The sequence below is a fragment of the Leptonychotes weddellii genome, chromosome 11 (assembly GCF_054177405.1).
Source record: "Leptonychotes weddellii isolate Sample4059 chromosome 11, ASM5417740v2, whole genome shotgun sequence".
Lineage (NCBI taxonomy): Eukaryota > Metazoa > Chordata > Mammalia > Carnivora > Phocidae > Leptonychotes > Leptonychotes weddellii.
The window spans coordinates 35,426,216-35,445,282 of NC_138379.1; the positions used below are offsets into that span (position 1 = coordinate 35,426,216).

General features: G+C 49.4%; 1 protein-coding gene across 1 annotated transcript in view; it reads right to left on the minus strand.

The window, feature by feature from the left end:
- The window catches only part of OTOG (otogelin), an 86,591-nt gene that overhangs the window by 50,515 nt on the left and 17,009 nt on the right, over positions 1–19,067 (minus strand). The window contains exons 16-23 of the mRNA XM_081799202.1: positions 16,024–16,156; positions 14,698–14,875; positions 13,039–13,163; positions 11,847–12,059; positions 10,277–10,469; positions 8,823–8,897; positions 8,569–8,612; positions 6,983–7,136 (exon numbers count right to left, since the gene is read on the minus strand). Coding sequence (XP_081655328.1) covers positions 6,983–7,136; positions 8,569–8,612; positions 8,823–8,897; positions 10,277–10,469; positions 11,847–12,059; positions 13,039–13,163; positions 14,698–14,875; positions 16,024–16,156 — 1,115 coding nt within the window. The remainder of the gene's footprint in view (positions 1–6,982; positions 7,137–8,568; positions 8,613–8,822; positions 8,898–10,276; positions 10,470–11,846; positions 12,060–13,038; positions 13,164–14,697; positions 14,876–16,023; positions 16,157–19,067) is intronic.

Genomic DNA, 19,067 nt, shown 5'->3' on the forward strand with positions numbered 1-19,067 from the left:
AAAAGGCAGAAAAGACCCCCCCCAAAAAAAAAACCTCAGAAAACCCAATAGGACAAACAAATAACAAATAACAAGATGGTAGCAGTAAATCCAATCCAATTACATTAAATCCAAATGTACAAGCTCTTCAATTAAAAAGGTAGAAACTGTAACATTGGCTAAAAAAGCAAGACCCAACTGCATTCTGTTTACAAAAGACACAATTGAAATATAAAGGCACAGATAAGTTAAAAGTAAAATTATAGGAAAAAATACCATGCAAACACCAGTTATAAGAAAGATGGAGTGGCTTTATTAACATCAAAGTAGACTTCAAGCCATTTAGCATTAGCAGAAATAGGAAGGATATTTCATGACAGCAAAAGAGCCCATTTATCAAGAGAACACAACAATCCTAAATGGACATGCACCAAGTAACAGAGCTTAAAAACAGAAGCAAAAACTCATAGAAACTAAAAGGAGAAAGAAACAAATCCACAATTATAGTTAGAGATCTCAACACTCCACTCCTGTTGGTTAAGCATCCAACTCTTGGTTTTGGTTCAGGTCATGATCTCAGGGTCGTGAGATCAAGCCCTGTGTTGGGCTCCATGCTCAGCAGAGTCTGCTTGAGATTCTCTCTCTCCCTCTCCCTCTGCCCCTCCTGCTCCTCTCTCTCTCTCTCAAATAAATAAATAAATCTAAAAAAAAAAAGAAATCAGGAACAAACAAGTATAGGGAAAATCTCCAAATATTTCAAAATCTAGTAACATTTTTTTTAAAGATTTTATTTATTTATTTGACAGAGAAAAAGAGAGAACAAGTAGGAAGAGCAGCAGACAGAGGGAGAGGGAGAAGCAGGCTCCCTACTGAGCAGAGAGCCTGATGTGGAGCTCGATTCCAGGACCCAGGGATCATGACCTGAGCCAAAGGCAGACGCCTAACCAACTGAGCCACCCAGACGCCCCTCTAGTAACATTTCTAAATAACTCATGGGTCAAAGAAGAAATCACCAAGGAAATTAGAAAAGATTACAACAAAAATAATGAAAACACATGGTATCAAAATTTGTAGAGTGAGCTAAAGCAGAGCTTACAGAGAAATTTATAGCTTTAAATGCTTATATTAGAAATAACAAAGGATTACAATAAAAGATCTGAACCAGAAATATAAGAGCAAGTTAAAACCAAAGTAAGTAGTAAGAAGAAAATAATAAAGGTAAGAGCAGAAATCAGTGAAATAGAAAACAGAAACCCATAGAAAAAAAAAAATCAATGGAACCAGAGTATGGTCTTTGAAAACATCAATAACATTGACAACCCCCTGCCTAGACTGGATAGTAAGAAAAAGAGAAAAGACTCAAAATATCAGGAGAAAAGAGAAAACATCATTGCAGACTCTACAGATATTAAAAAGAAAATAAATACTTTTATGATGTAAAGCCAATAAATTTGACAACTTGGATGGAATGCACAGCCAAGACATCAAATACCTATGAATAAATTCAATGACATATGTGCAAAACCTTTCCATGAAAAGTATGAAACACTGCTGAGAGAAATTAAAGAAGACCCAATAAGTGAAATAATGCCATATTTGTGCATTGGGGGAACACAGTAGTGTGAAGATGTCAGTTCTCACCAAACTGACTTCTAGATTCAACACAAAACCAATTAAAATCCCAGGGGTTTTTCTGTAGAAATTCCCTAAATTTACATGGACCTAGAAGTGTCCCAAAAATCCTGAAAAAGAACAAAGTTGGAGCACAGTCACCTTCTGATTTCAAGACTTCTTATAAAGCTTCAGAAATCAAGACTGTGTGATACTGGTCTAAAGATAGACAAAGAGATTAATGGTACAGAATAGAGAGTCCTGAAATAGACCCACATTTATAAAGTCAATTGATTTTTTTAAACAAAGGGACCAGAGCAATTCAATAGGGAGAGAAAAGCCTATTATTAAAATTGGGCTAAAACCACAGGATATCCATCAGAAAAAAATAAAATGAAATTTGACTCCATTCTACAATATAGAATCATTTCAGATAGATTATAGACCCAATGTAAAAGCCAAAATTTTAAAGCTTCTAGAGGAAAACATCAGAGAATGTCTTTACAACCTTGGAGCTGCAACTACTGAGGACATGGAGAAAACTGATCATAAAGGGAAAAAAATGATAGATGCAATCAAAATTTAAAACTTATGCTCATCAGAAGTTCTTAGGCTTATTAAGATACATTAAGTAAATAAATAGGCGAACCACAGGCAGGGAGAAAACATTTGCAATGTATATATTTGATAAGGAAAAAACTATAATTCAATTTAAAGAAAATAGTCAACCAAATAAGATATGGGCAAAAGACTTGAATGGACACTCCACAAAGGAAGATATACAAATGGCCAAAAAACACATGAAAAAGTACTCATTGTCATTAGGGAAAATTACCAGTTAAAATAATAATGAGATATGACAATGAGTACCTTTCATTGGTACCTATACATGAGCATTTAAATTTGTCAAAGCTTAGCGAACTGTATGCTTAGAATCTACACATTTTACTGTGGTTGTTTTTTTTTTTTTAAGATTTCATTTATTTGACAGAGAGAGAGATAGTGAGAGCAGGAACACAAGCAGGGGGAGAGGGAGAGGGAGAGGGAGAAGCAGGGTTCCCGCCGAGCAGGGAGCCTGATGCAGGACTCAATCCCAGGACCCTGGGGATCATGACCTGAGCCGAAGGCAGAGGCTTAACAACTGAGCCACCCAGGCATCCCCATTTAATGTTTATAAATTATGCCTCACTTTAAAAAAAAATTTAAAAGGGAAAAAAGCAGTGAGGAACCAAAAGTTGACTAGAAGCTGCATAATTAAGGGGAGCCACCATTTTGTTGGGGGAACCCCTAAAATGTCACCTTCTGTAGATTTTTTTTTTTCTCTTGGCCCAGCCCATTTTCAAGAGAAGAATCCTCTTCATCTCCAGCCTGGGAGGCAGAAGCTTCAATGCCACTATTGTGGGAACCAAGCTGGGGAAGAGGGCTGGGGTCCCACTAAGCTTTCATTTACTCTCCCTGTCTTCACTCTGCATCTCATCCCTCCTGGTTCTCCTGAGATCAAAGTCTCTGACGTGGTTTCTGCAGAAACTTTAACCACCTTTCTCCTGCTGGATGGGGTTAGGGCAGTTGTGTGACCCCAGGGCATGGGGGAGGAGGCCTGGGGGGTTGATGGCTCCTTACAAAGAGTTGTGTGGGACATCTCCCTGTCTCCCTCCCACCACCCCACCTTCTGAGATGCCTGGAGCCTCCTGTCCCTGAAGCTGTCAACACAACATAGGTTGTTTCTCCTTGGCCTCCTCCTCTGCAAGCATCAGCGGTCAACAGCTGCTCTGCAAGGTTAGTTTCCACACATCCACCCTTGTTCGTTCTTCAAGAACTATTGACCCATCTTGTGCCACTGTCATTTGCATGCCGGTTCTCTTAGTCCCTGGGGACTTACAGGGGTTTTTTTTGTTTTGTTTTGTTTTGTTTTGTTGTTTTTTTATTTAACTCTATTACCAGCATTTCATTGTGGGAGGAAGCAGGAAAAAAAAAAAAAGGCATGTGTTTAATTCACTGTTTTCCCTGAAGCCACTTAACCTTCCTAAGCCCCTGTTTTTTCATGTGTAAAACAGGGGTAATTATGCCTTCTTCAAGGTCATTACAAGAATTTCATTACAGACCTGAGCACACTGCCTAGCGCCTAGTAGATACACAATAAATACTGGTTTCTTGTCCCTCCTCTACCCATAATTGCATCAGACACCACAAGTGGGCTGGCTCATGCCTTCAACCTTCAGCCCAGGCCTTGTCTCTTGCCACCTCCTGAGGGGTCTTCCCTGCTGCCCACCATTCCCTGCTCCCTCCTGGCCCTTTGGAGACCTGCTTGCGTCCCTGAGCACCTGCTGTGTGCCCACCACAGAGAGAAGCTTTGGCCTCTGTCCTCAAGGTGCTCTCAGTCTATGGAGCATCCTCTCCTGACCTGTTAAGGGATCCTTTCACTTCAGGGTCCCCTCAGAGGACATCTGCAAATGCATGGCATCCAAATGAGGAAGACAATGCTTGTCTGCTCACATGGAGTGCTTACTCTGGGCCAGTTTACAAATGAGGAAACTGAGACTCAAGGAAGTTAATTAACTCACCTAGTAAGTGGTGGAATCAAGATTCAAGCCTGACTCCAGAGTCTGTGCTTACAACCACTGTACTATACTGCTTAGTGGCCCCAGGGCCCTTGGCTCAGCAGCCAGATGCAAAGAAATTTAGAGTGGCACAAAGAGCCCTAGTGGCTCCTGCAGTGGCTCCGGGTCCTTTGGAGCCATACACAGCACCCAGAGATTCTTATCAATGCCATGGAGAAGGGTATGGGGCTCAGGGGCCCAGAGGGCCCCATGCAGGGGTTGTTAGGATAGGGGGCATCTTTGGAAGCCCTATCCCAGCTCCCAAGAGGACATTCCAGAATGGCAGGAAATGCCTGTGCTTTCTTTACAGGTTGAGGCTCTAATAATTTCCCTTTGACAAGCCCCTGTGGAATGTAAACTCCTCACAGGGCATTTGATACAGCATAGGAGCCACTGTAGCAAATACCCCAAGAGGTAAGGGAGGGGAACAAGCCTTTATGGAGCTCTTACTACACCGTGCCGGGCTCCTTGCAGCCACTGCCTCATTCAAATCTAGTAAGAGCCCCGCAAGGTGGTATTACTACCCTCAATTCACAGATGAGGAATCCAGGCTCAGAAAAAGGAAGTGATTTGTCTGATATCCCATAGCCAGCGACAAACATTCAGGTGGCTGGGGGCTTGCCCCCTCCCCCCAGCCCTCTGGACTGTGGATGTTCTTAGAGCAGCTCCAGGACCTGAATTGATCCTTAAAAGCCCTGGAGCAGAGGAAGTGGGTTCAGGTGCTGCCCGACTCAGACTTGGCCAACAACCAACCAGCAGCACCTTACGGACAAGAAAACTGATGCCCAAGTGGCCACGTAACTTGTCATAGGTCACCCAGTCCATTAGAAATCTTCACATTCTATCCATCCCTTTGGAACCTGGGGATTGAAAAGGGAACCCCACGCTGGCTTTTCGATCTGAGTTAAACTAATCCCTACTGGGCGCCTGGGTGGCTCAGTTGGTTGGGCGACTGCCTTCGGCTCAGGTCATGATCCTGGAGTCCCTGGATCGAGTCCCGCATCGGGCTCCCGGCTCGGCGGGGAGTCTGCTTCTCCCTCTGACCCTATCCCCTCTCATGCTGTTTCTCCCTCTCTCTCTCTCTCTCTCTCTCAAATAAATAAATAAATAAAATCTTAAAAAAAAAAAAAAAAAACTAATCCCTACTGTTGGATAATGTTTTAGAACCCTGCTGTTCAAATTGTGGTCGCCAGACGAGCAGCATCGGGATCTCCTGGGAGGTTGCTAGAAATGCAGAGTTTCAGGTGCCCCAGCCCCAGACTTCCTGAATCAGGGTCAGCTCCCTGATGACTCATGTGCACACTAACATTTGAGGAGTATAGGTGGAGACCACAAAGCACTGTCATGAGAGGGATGTCACTGAATCCTTCATTCCCAAGCCCCTCCGGGAGGGAGTCACTGGCCCTTGTTGTACAGATGCGGCCACGTTCAGAGAAGTCACAGGACGGGTCACTGGCACGACTGAGCCCAGCTCTCCCAGTTCCACCCGGCCTCTGTGGCCTTGCCACCATGGTTGGCAGTGAGTGAGCCTCAGTTCCTGACCCCAGAGGCCCTGGCTCTCCCTCCCAGGCTGCTCTGGGGTCTACGCGGCAGCAGGTATTGTCCGCACCCCGCCAGCTGGGCCTAGGATCCTGTGCGGGCTCTTGAGACCTCACAGCGGTCTCCTATGGGCACTCTTGCCTGGGAAGGGGAAGTTCCTCACGCACGTGATGACCTCTGTCTAGGGAACCAGCCCCTGGCCTCACGGAGCTGGCACGCTCTGGCCTAAGGGCAGGATCTGGAGTCAGCAGAGCTGGGCTTGAGTCACGGCTCCTGGGCCGCCTACTTCCCTCCACCCTGCCCTTGGCCTCAGTTTCTTCGTCTGCAAAATGAGAGTAATGATCCTTCCTTCCTTTCTCCCAGGGAGACTCTGCGACTGAAGGGGGTGATAACATCAAGCTGTTTTATAAACAGTAAAGCTCTCACTGACTCTTCCCTCCCCTTCCCACCCTGACCCCCCCTCCCTTCCCTCGACTGCCAGGCCTGGGCCAGAAGCCCCAGCTGACCACTGATCTCGGGTCCGGCTGAAGGCCACAGCCCTGGGCTGCCAGGTCATGGGATCAGGCACCCAAGCTCTTAGCCCAGACCTGAAGTAAAAGCAGAGTCAGGAATGAGAATTGGCAAAGCAGGGGGCTGAGCCCCAGCAGCCACCTCAGCATACAGCACACCCACAAGGCACAGCCACCAAACTCAGCCCATGTGGCGTCTCTGGCACCTGGGAGGGAGACTATTTCCGCTGGGTGGGGCCTTGCTTTTTGGAGTATTCCAGGGGCCCCAGCCCTCCACCTGAGGGTTCCGGTCAGACCTCTGCAGGGAAAGGCGCTGAGAGGTGGAGCATGGTGTTTCTCCCATGGGCTTCACCCCACTGGGCCTCTGGAGCAGGCCACACACCCCACTCAGTGCTTTCACTTCAGTAGCTCATGTATTCCTCATGACAACCTGGTGAGGCGGTAGGCATTGTTATTATTACCCCCATCTTGTAGATGAAAAACTGAGCCTTGGAGAGCTTAGGCCTTTTCCTTGTCCCAGGTCACACGATGGTAAGAAGCAGAGCCAGGGAGAATCCACTCCGGGTTGGATCCCCACACCACTGTTCTTTCTCAGATTCCATGCTGGCCATTCCGTGATCACTGGCCAGCCCTGGGCGGATGCTTCCCTCCATGGCTGTGTGAGGAATTCCCTGCCCCTCCCTCTGTCCTGCGGTCCCTGGCTCTGCCCGCCATCAGGAGAGGGGGCCGTGCATGGTGGATACTTACCCTGGGGGACAGGCACAGCCTGAGAGGCAGGGGCCGTGGGCTGGCACGCTCAGGTTCAGCAGCTGCTGCTCACATGTCCTCTCTCTGCTCAGCTCGGGGTCGGTGTGCAGGTCACTGCAGTTCACGAAGACCTGGCCCACCGGGCAGGCAGTGGCTGGGGGAGAAGAGGGTGGCTGCTGACAGGAGCTTGGGCACTCAGCAGGATGTCTGGAACACGTGGGCCTGGGGGTGGGCTCCTGGCTGACCAGGGGTGGCCAGGGAGCCCCGGGGACCGACAGCTGGAGGATGCAGGGAGAGAGGGGGCTGTGATGCTTTCAGGGGCATTCCTTGGGGGTCCCACATGCACATCGTAGAGGGAGGGAGGGTGGTGGGCTGTCACCCAAGACAACCACCACCTCTACCAGCACCAAGAGTACCACGTCCTCTCCACCGGAGACTGTTCCCAGCACTTCACCTGCATTTTCTTACTGAATCCGGCAACAGCTCTGTGAGGTATTACCATCTCCCATTTCCCAGATAACAGAAAGAAGTCACTTCTGTGAGAGGAAGTGCCCCCAAAGAGACCAGGAGAAGAGCCAGAAAGAGGATAGCGATGCAGTGTGGCAGGGTGGCCAGAGGACTTTTAGCAACAGGGAAGTCAGTTCCTCATTGCCTATATTTCCGGGACATAAACTCCCTCTCTCTCCCTGAGCCTTCTGTCAAGTCGGCTGTGCACACTTACACCTTGTGTGACTGATCTTTTTTAGGGAAATAAATAAAGGGGAGGTGAGTTCCATGCCCAGCTTAGGAAGGAACAGAGAGAAAAGCATAGCCACAGAAGAGGAGATAAAAGTCCCAAAGAAGAAGCAATCTGAAGACGGAAGCAACAACAAAAAAAGAAAATCACAGAATTCTAGGTCATAAACAAAAGGGGAAGCGAAGGGTCAGAGAGGTGAAGTGAGTTACCCAAGGCTGCACAGCTTGCAAGCACTAGACAAGATTTGAACTCAGGGCTGCCAGACTCTGGAGGCCCTGCTCTTTGCCACCTGCTGTATGATTATTCTCTCACCCCTCTGTGCCAATCCCCGTCCTTAGTGGTCCTCCTCGCCCTCCTGCTCCCGTCCCCTGCTCTACCACCTCCACATCCCTCACAGGCTGACCCACACCACCCTACCCCCATCTCTATTGCCTGGGACAGCCTCAAAGACCCAGGCTGTCCTTCCCATCTCTGTGACCCCCCAAGTCTAACACATGACTGGGCAGAGAGTCAGCCTTAGCAGACAACCAAGCGCTCAGACCAAGGAAACCCAGGACCCAGGGGTGGTCAAGGGACAGTCCAAACACCTCTGCTGGCTGCCGCTGAAGGAGACAGTCTCAGCCTCCCCTTCTTGAGAAGCAGGAGGGACAGCTGCTAGGGTGGGGCTGAGGTTGGGCCAGGACTCTGTATGCCACCCTCCAAACTGGAGCCTTTCCCAAGAAGGCTCGGTGTGGGGTAAGACGTGGCCGGGCTTTCCCCTCCCGATCTGTCCTCAAGCTCCCCAGTCTCCTCTCCATAACCCCACTACCGTGGAGGAGCCCCCAGAAGAATCCCTCACCTTCCACCTTACCTGGCGCTCTGCTATCACAGCTCATGACTCCATCTTTGCAGTGGCTGTTGGGGGGGGAGGGGTGCACTGGGATTAGCTGACTCAGTCAGTGCAGAACTCAGGGTTCAGACAGACATCCCCACTCTGTCCCTGGCCCCCTGCACAGAGGCGGCAGGTGAGCATTGCTTCGTGGAAAGATCTGCTTGGCTGTATTTTCTTCAGTCAGCAACTTCCATTTAAGGAGAGGACACTAACGCTGCTATCAGGGGGCTCACCAGTGGCCCAGAGATGGAATGTCGCTGTCTCCAGGGGGATAGTCCATTCCTTGAAAGTGGCAGGAGCACTGGTTCCTGTAGAACCCAGGAACAGAGAAAAGTGAGCCAACTCAGGAGCTGGGGCAGCGACCCCACCCCTCAGCAGCCAGGGGCATAAGGACACAGAGACAAGTAATGGCGTCTGCTGTGACAGGTGACACATCTCCAGGGAGTGGGGAAGCCAGACTGGCACCAAGGACAGAGGTCAGGGCCATCCACCTTCACTGGTCTCTGTCCACCCAAAGCCAACCTCCCTTGGGCCGGGGAAAAGAGAGGGTGTAAGAACAGGGCCACACTTCCTGAGCCCGGGCTGTGTCAGACATGGACGCAGGAAGGGTATTCTCATCCTGCTCATTCACACCCAGCATCAGCGTCCACACCATGCCCGTTGTTAAACGTTTTGAACACTGGGCTAGGCCCTCCAAATACGTCATCTCATCTATTCCTCACAGGGTCCCTGGTGCTGTCTTTCGGCTCCTCCTTGTAGGTCCACTGAGGGCACAGACTCTTTCCTCCTCACACACCTCCCACAGCCCCTGCCAGTCCTGGCCAAGTGCAGGGCTTGAAGCAGACCAGCTGAGGGCTGGAAGGGATGTCTGAACTCATCCGACCCCTGTGTTTCTCAGTCACCTTCTCCCTCTTCAACCACTCCCCCCCATATAAACCTCAGACACCCCTTTGTTGGCGATACTGAACCACAAGGGGTGGGGATCTCAAAGGAGGATCCTACAGTTTGCCGGTCAGCCCTGGGATCCTGTGGGGTCACCGCTTCCCACCTCTGCCTCCAGCCACACTGAGATCACGCCACAGCCAGCCTCGGGGCCACCCCTGTCCCCTCGGCCTGGAGCCCTCATCCCTCACTTCCCCCCATCTTTGCTCACATGTCAACTCAGCAGAAAGGCCTTCTTTCAGTGCTCACCTCATGTGACATAACAGTAACCCCTCCCTGCCTGTTTAGAGCTTGTTATCACCAGACCCTTTAAGCATCGGTTTATTTATTAATCTGTCTTGGCACAAGAACGTGAGCTCCATGAGGGCAGGATCCTGTTTTGTTTGTTGCTGAATTTCCAGGGCCTAGAACTGTCTAGAACATACTAGGAGGTCAATAAATATTTGTGGAAGGAAAGGGGAGATAAAGGGAGAGAAGCTGTCTCTGTGGGTCTGTTATTCTGTCTCATGGGGAAGCCAGGCTGGAGTTCTAGGCCTAAGGAGCTGGAGCTCAGGAAAAAGACTTGAGAGGGGGGCCCAGGGGAAGAAACCCATCCACCCAGTCACCCATCAAGCTCTGCCCTGTGACTATGAGATGAAGCAGGGACATGAGAGGTGCAGCCAGCCTCCCCAGCCTCAGATGCCCTGGAGACGCTCAGCCTCCCCCCGGCCCTCCTCCCAGACAGAGGTCAAGTTAGCCCGCTCACCTAGGGACACAGAGGTCAGCCTGGGTGTCCAGATAGGTGTCTGGTGGGCAGGTACAGCCTTCTACACACTCGTCCCCACTGAGGTCACTGCTGCCACCAGCCCCACAGGCCACAGGGCTGGCCAGGTCCTGGCAGGTTTGTCCACACAGGGCCACACAGGGGCTATACTCCTTGGTGGCCTCACAGGACAGTGCTGTAGTGGGAAATGAAACTGTGTGCTTTGTCTCCCTCATCCCCACAACCGTGTGGGGGTGGGGTCATCATCCTGATGAGGAGAACCGAGAACCAGAGAAGATACTTGTTCGAGGTCACACGGCAGGTCAAGGTCAGCCTTGGGATCTGAACCCAGGTCTGACTTCAGAGTCCCACTTCCTCCCACTACACTACAATGGCAGAGTGGCAGGGGTGGGCCCCCCTTCCCAAGTCCAGTCTGGACCCTGCCATTGGTGTTTCTTTTTCTCTGCAGGGCGTTCCTCTTAGGTAGTGATATTGGGGGAGGGTAAAGGTCACCCCTCGCTGACAGCCCTGCATCCGGCCCATCACTCACACACAGACACAAGCACACGCACAGGTGGGTATCACACACACACTGCCATCCCTCTCACTTCCACGTCTATAACACATATGGGCTGTGAAGATCAACTGTGCCCCATTTAGCAGCCTCTTGGGGCCCTCTGTCCAAAGACTCCAGGCTTCCCTCTCCTCATCTGGCCAGCATCCCGCTCCCTTGGGGTCTCCTGTACCCTGCCAGAGCCAGACTGTCAAGCTCAGTTGTTCTCACCCAGGCTACACATCAGTCTCCATTTAAAAATGCTGATGCCCGCCCCCATGGCCAGACATGTTGTTTTCATTGATACTGAATGAGGCACAGATATGTGCATTTTTTTTTAAAGCTCCTATGTTGACTCTAATGTGCAGTCGGGGTTGTAAACCACTGGTCCTGTCCAATCACCTCTGGAGACTCTGACTCAAGAGAGGGGCAGGGCCTCTCAGGGACACACAGCAATAACCTGCAAGGCTGGCATAGAACACAGGTCTCCTGACTCTCAGGACAGTCTTTCCATTTCGTCAACAAACATTTGTTAAGAGCTTACTGCGAGTGGGGCCCTGTGCTAGGGCTGGGGGCCCAGAGACAACTGAGACATGGGGAGGAGTGTGGCCCAGCTGTGGGGGGGTGAGCAGGAGCCAGCTCATGCCCACTGAGGCACATGTGTACTGAGGGTGATGGGAGCCAGTGATCTCGAGAAGGCTCGAAAAGAGGCCGTGGGGAGGCCTACTGGGAAGCTCTGACCGGGGTGGTGGCCGTGGAGGTGGTGACAAGTGGGTGAATTTCAATCTCCCATCGACAGGCCAGACAGGACTTGGAGATGGGCTGGAGGTGAGGGTCACAGAGAAGCGGTCATGAGTCACATGTCCTGAGTGTCAGGCCCGGCTGGCCAAGGGGATGGAGAGCACAGAAGAGGGGTGAGGCAGGGGTGTTCGGCGGCAAGGGGGGCAGGCGGACACTTGGGCCTGGAGCTCAGGCTCCTCCAGCCACCCTCATGGGGGCGCACCCGCGGGGGGCACTCACCACAGGCCGGCAGGTGGGCGCGGAAGTCAACGGGGAGCCCGTGGCGCCAGCACAGGTGGGCGTAGTGGGCCAGCGCGGCACACAGGCAGGGCTGCCCGCAGCGGCAGGCGTCCTGGCGACACTGCTCAAAGTAGGGCACGGGGCTCAGGTACGCAGAGCAGCGCGCAAACAGCTCCCCGGTGAGCACACTGCAGGACTGCACTGCATAGGAGGCTGGAGACAGGAGGAACGGGGGCAGGGAGCAGGGATCTGGTCTGCCTGGTGTCCCGGGCCCCAGGCTCTTCCTGCCCCCCCCCCCCACAGTTCAGGGGGTTGTCGGCGTGAGAAGGCGGGTGGGAGTGTGTGTGTACAGGAAGGATGTGAGCAGGTACCAGAGCGCACGGCTGGTATGGTTTGCTAAGTCTGGCTGTGACTGCGGCTGGCCGCAGGCATGGGTGTAAATGACTGAAGGAGAGCGAGTGCGCGTGTGCACGTAGAGCATTCGTGCAATACAGTCCACCTTGCGCGGGACATGATCCACATGCTGGAAGGAGACACAGGAGTGAACAAAACAGACAAAAATCCTGCCGTCGTGGAGCTTACACTCCACGGTTGAGGAGACTGCCCCTAAACAACTTCTATGGCAAAGCAGAAGGTGCAGACCTCCGAGAGAGAGAAGGAGGAAGGACAGGCATTGGAGGTGGGGTGGGAGGGCCAACTGCAATTTTAAACCAGGTGGTCCGGAAGGCCTCTGTGGGAAGATGAAGTCTGAACAAAAAGTTGAAAGAGGTGAGGGAGTAAGGCCTGTGTTTGGTGAGGGAAGAGCATTCCAGGTGGAGGGAATGACAAGTCTAAAGGCCTGGTGCAGAGAGCACCCTCGCTGTGTAGGAAGAACAGCAAGGAGGCCTGTGTGGCTGCAGCAGAGTTGGGGGGGGCAAGGGAGATGGGCAGAGTGTGTAGGGCCTGGTGGGGCCATTGTGAGGGCTTAGACTTTTGCCTTGAGACCGGGGAGCCAGTTCAAAGGTGTGTCTACACGGCAGTGGTAGAGCCTGAAGTTTCTCTCTGCCTGACCCTTCCCAGAAGGGAACTACGGCCCCCTCTCTGCACGTCTGCCCAACCTGCCCAGCCTCCTCAGGCCCAGAGGTCTCATCCCATCCCTCTCAAACCAGCCCCACTGCACCCCACTCCCCCTCTCCCTCTCCCCCCACCTCACCTGCTTGCAAGTGCAGGTCGCAGGGGTCCAGCGGGGAGCCAGAGACCAGTGGGGAGCAGGCAGACAGCGTTTTCCAAGAGTTGCCAAAGAGTTGTGGGGTGCTCTCAGGCACACCCACTGGGGACCTGCAATCATGGCACAGCAGTCACACCCTTGCCCATGTGGACTCAGATCCATGTATGTACAGCATACAGCCAGAGCACAGACAGATGCCAGACATGCAAACAGCCAAGGGAGTCTACACGGTCGCATACAAACACATACAATTATGGATGTACACATGTGCGCGCACACACACACACACACACCATATTTAACAGGCTCTAAAGGGACTCAAAACTGGTTTGGGGCCACCTACTACATGATCTTCACCACCCACCCCCCAGCTCTTCATGTCAGAAAGAGAGAAACGGGGACACCATGTGAACCAAACTTCACCGGATTAAGACTTCCTCCTCCCTTCTCCATGAGCAGTTCCTGAAAGCTCTTTTGCCCTCCTTTTCCCTCTAGGTAGGAAATAGTCATACAAGGGGCAACAAAGGAAGAAAGGGGGAAAAACATGTTTCCTAGATATCGCCAGTCTCCAAGAGTCACCAAACCCGAGAAGATGGGAGATGGGAGAGATCATAACGTGCAGGGGTGGGACAGGTTCTGCCTGGCACTCACCACACCCACGTTACTGCTCCTGAGCAGTGAGAGCCCTCAAGTTATGCACAGCAACTTTTCTGCGCAGAGTTCACTTTTAGGAGGGTGGCAAGCAGCCTTAACATCAGCCCCACCAGGCAAGACAGAGTAGAATGCTACATTTTTAAATGTGCATGCATTTAAAAGCCTCAGTTTCTTCTGACTCTTATTTTTCTGAACGAATCTGAATTCTTATTTCTGGCTGAAGAAAGCCTCTCCTTTACTTCTACATCGCATAATGCATATAACTTGAAAAACTGGCCAGAACCTTTCACCTTCAAGATCAACTCTTTATTCTCCTTTCTGGAAAGTCTGACTCTTGTCCCCTCCCAAGTTCCTAAACTGTATCCATGCCCAGACAGTCTTTCAATTCTCTTGTCAGTCCCTGGGAAACAGCCTTTCCCTGAAGGTGGGGAGGCTCACATTGCAACCCTCAAGTACCAGGCAGGAAAGATATATGGCTTAGACTGGCCTGGTGGGATAGAAAGAAAGAGTCTGCGCATCATTGGCTCACTGGGGGCTTACACTCATCTAAAGGGTTCACAGTCAATTAAAACAAAGAAAACCGTGAACCAAATCAAACCCAGCCTAAGGTCTACGAATTTTAAGACCTCATTATAAACAGTATTTCTCAAGGTATGGTCCATAGATCTCTTATCCTCGAATCGCAGTGGTTACTTATTAAAAACAGGATTCTTGGGCCCCAGTGCAAATCAGATACACGAGAAGTAAAACCCAGGAGTCAGCATTTTAACAAGCTCCCCAGGTGAGTCTTCTGCAAAGAGAAAACTGTGACGCATGGCCCTAAAGAAATATGCTTTGATTTAAATGTAGAGGAATAAGTAATCAATGGTGCATGTGTGGCCCAGTGAGAGACCAAGGAAGTTTCCGAGAGATGTTTTCAAGAAGAAGCTCCGGGTACTCGGCCTTCAGGGACCCACCCCCCTCCTCCGTTTCCGGGGCAGGAGCACGTACAGGAAGTCATCCTGCGTGTTGCCGTTGAAGGTGCCGCAGAGGCCCACAGTGTCCTCCGCCCATCGCTGGTCCACCTGCAGGTAGAGCCGCAGTCCTTGGCGGTCATAGAGCACCCGCACGCCCACGTTGGTCTTCACCCGCAGGAACATGGAGGACAGCCTCCGGATCTCAAAGGCGTCTGGGCACAGACCCACAATAGGGATGTGGGAAGTTCTGCCAACATGCACCCCACCCCCCGCCACCACCTGCATGGCCCTCGCCGACCCCCATACCCAGCCAGACCAGCCTTCACGCCGGGTGAAGCCCTGCCAAGGGGTTGGCTTGGGAACCCTTTAGGAAATCCCGTTCAGGGATGCAGTCAGGACTCGGGGATAACACCATGGCAGCCCTGGCTAAGATGTTGTTGTTGTTTTGTTTTGAACGTCAAGTGCCAATTAAAGTTTTGCCTCCATAAGGAACTGATAATATTTCCTTCTGTAGCAAAGGAGAATTCTGTAACTACCCATTTTTCAGTGATCATCAGGAAGCTCACAATATGATTTTAGATTTAATTGTAGCAATTTAAAATTTTTAGATTCAATTGTAATGAATTTTTCACTTTTTGTGACTTGCATTTCTTTGGTCTCTTTATATCCCCTGCATCCCCTCTCCTCTCAGTCTTGAACCCTTATTCTTTTTTTTTTTCTTTATCATTTTCTCTGGCACTATTTTATTTCTTAACAATTTTGCCATTTTTGTTAGATGTGCTTCCGACAAGATACCACAGATACCTTGCGGAATCAGACAGGATAATAAGTAATTAAAAAACAAATAGGGGCGCCTAGGTGGCTCAGTCGGTTAAGCGTCTGCCTTTGGCTCAGGTCATGTCTTGGCGTCCTGGTACTGAACCATCTGTAGGGCTCCCTGCTCAGTAGGGAGTCTGCTTCTCCCTCTCCCTCTGCCCCTCCCTCCCCTTCTGTCCCTACCCCCCCATGAGTGTGTGCTCAAGCACGCTCTCTCTCTCTCTCATTCTCTTCTCTCAAATAAATAAAATCTTAAAAAAAAAATTAGAATAGGGATGGAAAACAGCCCCATTCATATCCTCATGTTAGGAGAAGCCATCATGCTACTGTAAAGCCTATTGTCATGTTGGTATGGGGACAAAGACCATCTTGCAAGTCCAGAGTCCACATTCCTGGGACCAAGGTGCCCCTCTGGCCTGATTGACCCAGTATTAGAGAATGTGAGCTCTTGCCCATGTGGCAGTGCCTTCGGCCAGAGGCAGTGCCTGGAAGAAGAGGCCTGGGCAGCTAGCTCCCAGCTAGCTCTCGTCCTCCAAAGCCGTACCATCTGTGTAGGGTGGGGTGACCTTGTACTGGTCAAACAGAAGGACATCCCCCGCTTGGGTCAGGGTCACCTGCCTCCGAGGGTCCTGATGCAGAATCACTGATACTGACTGGACACAGACTCCATCCTGGTTCTGGAGAAAGGGGAAGACAAATGCGGCATAGTCAGTCTGTCTTGCTGGTCCCAACAGAACCCCCAGGAGCAGGGATTCTAGTGCAGTTTGAGGTCAGGGGCAGGCTGAGACAGAGCCCCCAAAAGATATTAGGAGTCCTCTAAACAAATGCCTCATCTGGGAATAGGAAGGCAGAGGCTCCAATTGGAGAAAGTTAGTGGCAGAGCTGGGATAATGCAAATAAAAAGATAGTCAGCTCTTAGACCGTCTATGACACAGAGCAGAGAGAGACCCCCTGGACAGCCCAGAGTCTAGCCTCAGAAACCCTGGCCTCCCCATTCAAGTACAATATAGAACTTTAATTTCATCCTTTTATAGGTATTTATATAGCTCTTTTCATGTGTCACATCCTGCAGGATACCAAGCTCCACTCATAGGCAGGCAGGAAATGAGCTAATACTATCCAGGCCTCAGGTTCTCATCTCTGAAATGGGGAGTAGACATCAGGCCCATTCATACTTCCCTTCCACAAGGAAACATCCACACAACCATACAGTGATGAACATGACAGATATATTCATAGAGAGTACATACTTGTGTGGGACACAGACATTCAACAAGTAATTACAAAGTTGGCTTTTAAATTATTATTGGGATCAGTGCTACAAATAGGTGTAAGGTGCTAGGAAAGCATATAGTGAAGGAACAAGACTTAGTCTGCAGAGGTAGGAAAGGCCATCCTAGGGAAAGATAATGATAATGTAAAAATCATAACAAAACTTTTAATAATGCTATATTTATTATAATAACAGCTAAGTTTAATATAGTTACTATGTTCAGGTACTATTCTAATTTTTTTACATGTATTCACTCAATTCTCATAGCAATCCTATTCAGTAAGTATTACTAACAACCCTATTGTGCAGATCAGAAGACTGAGGCACGGAAAACGTGACAGGTGAGCTGAGATCTGAAGGATCCATAGAAGGTAGCTGGGCAAAGAGAAAAGGCAAGGAGAGGGACATCCACATATAGTGAACAATCTGTACAAAATTCCCCGACACAGGAAGGCATTTAATGCATCCAAGCACGTAAAAAATGACCAGAAGGCCAGTGAGCAAAGTGGTTTAAGATAAGGTTCAAGAAGTAGGCAGGGGCCAGCTTAGGCAGAGCTTTGTAAAATCCTTGGACTTTATCCTAAGTCCAAAGACAGCCAGAGAAAGTATAACCTGAAAGTGATATAATCGAACAGTGAAATGAGGAAAGGATTAGAGCTTGAAACTTTTCAGAAAGGCATTGTACAACAAGCTGCGACCTTCCAAGTTCCTTCCCAAGGAGACTTAAAATCCCTGAAACAGCTCAAAAGCACTGTGTCTAAAACATCACCTTTGTCAAACCCACTCATCCTCTGGTCCCCTCTGGACATGTCATTGGTGCAGGAAGAAAGCCTGCATCCTTTAGTCAAAGTCTTAGGTTCAAGTCTTGATGTCACTGAAAGCTGAGACTTGTTTTTTTTTTTTTAAAGATTTTATTTGACAGAGAGAGACACAGCGAGAGAGGGAACATAAGCAGGGGTAGTGGGAGAGGGAGAAGCAGGCTTCCCGCCGAGCAGGGAGCCCAATGTGGGGCTCGATCCCAGGACCCTGGGACCATGACCTGAGCCGAAAGCAGAGGCTTAACAACTGAGCCACGCAGGCGCTTGAAAGCTGAGACTTTAAAGACTTCATTAAACTTCTCTACACCTCAGTTCTCTCCTTCAGGAATAGAGATACAACAATAGTTGGTTGGTCCTGCCTGGTTTGATACAGATAACAAAAGGGCATGGAATACTTGGGAGGTTGCATTTGTCACAGCCCAGAGAACTTTACAGCATAAAGAGTGAACCCTAATGTGTACAATTAAAAAAAAAATCATGTAGGAGGCCAGAGGGTCCCAGGATGGAATGCAGACTGTGACAAAAGAATCTAACTGTATTACAAATATATAAAACAAACTCACTGAAGGTGTTGACCTAAGTAACTTTGGAAATAAGTGGAGTTTGTAAGACTAAAGGCAAAAGGAACTGTGCATAAGCACTGTACTCTAGTTGATAAAGTTCTTTCCCATGGGTATAAGTTAATAATTCTGGTACTTCTATACATGTATATGGGAATTGAACAATTAGATACATGGATAGTGGATGGTGGAAACCAGATTTCTCACTGTCGGGGTGGGTGTTTACAGATAAGCAAGGGGAGAGGCTAGAATGACCCTTGTGGTAATGGATGAGAGTTGGAACATCAATATGAACTCCTGTTTAGCACACATATAGAGAGCTATATGTGTATATACATTGGCTATACAAGGATATTCATAGGTTATACATATTATTTCCTTTTTTTGTCAGCTGAGAGGGTCTAAAAGAAATGATACCCAGTAGCAATTGAGCACACCCAGTACCCCAAATCTTGGTTTCTAAAACCATTCTCCAATAAAAAGAGCCCAGAGCATCTGATAATATTTTTTTCAGAAATGGCTGATTCTAGGAATGGAACAGGAAATATGCAAGATGAGCCTGGTGCATCTTGTAGGACCATAAATTAAGGCAGTACACACACAGACACACACAGACACACAACAATGGGGGTATGCCAAAGGGACCCAAGAGCCAACTGAAAGACTTGAGGGATGGTCAAGTCAGAAACATTTGAATCACAAAATAAATAAGGAAGTATTGGCTTCTACCCAAAGTATAAAATAAATATCCCTGGGTCCATGCTGACATAAATAAATGACTGAAAGAAAATATGTGAAGGAAAAAAGACAAATCTCCTGTGCAGAAAAATTCCAAATGATGTATGTAGATTCTCTGTCTTCAAGCAGAGGGAGCATAACTTCCCACTCTTTAAGTGTGGGCTGAACATAACGACTTCCTTCCAAAAAGAACAGTATG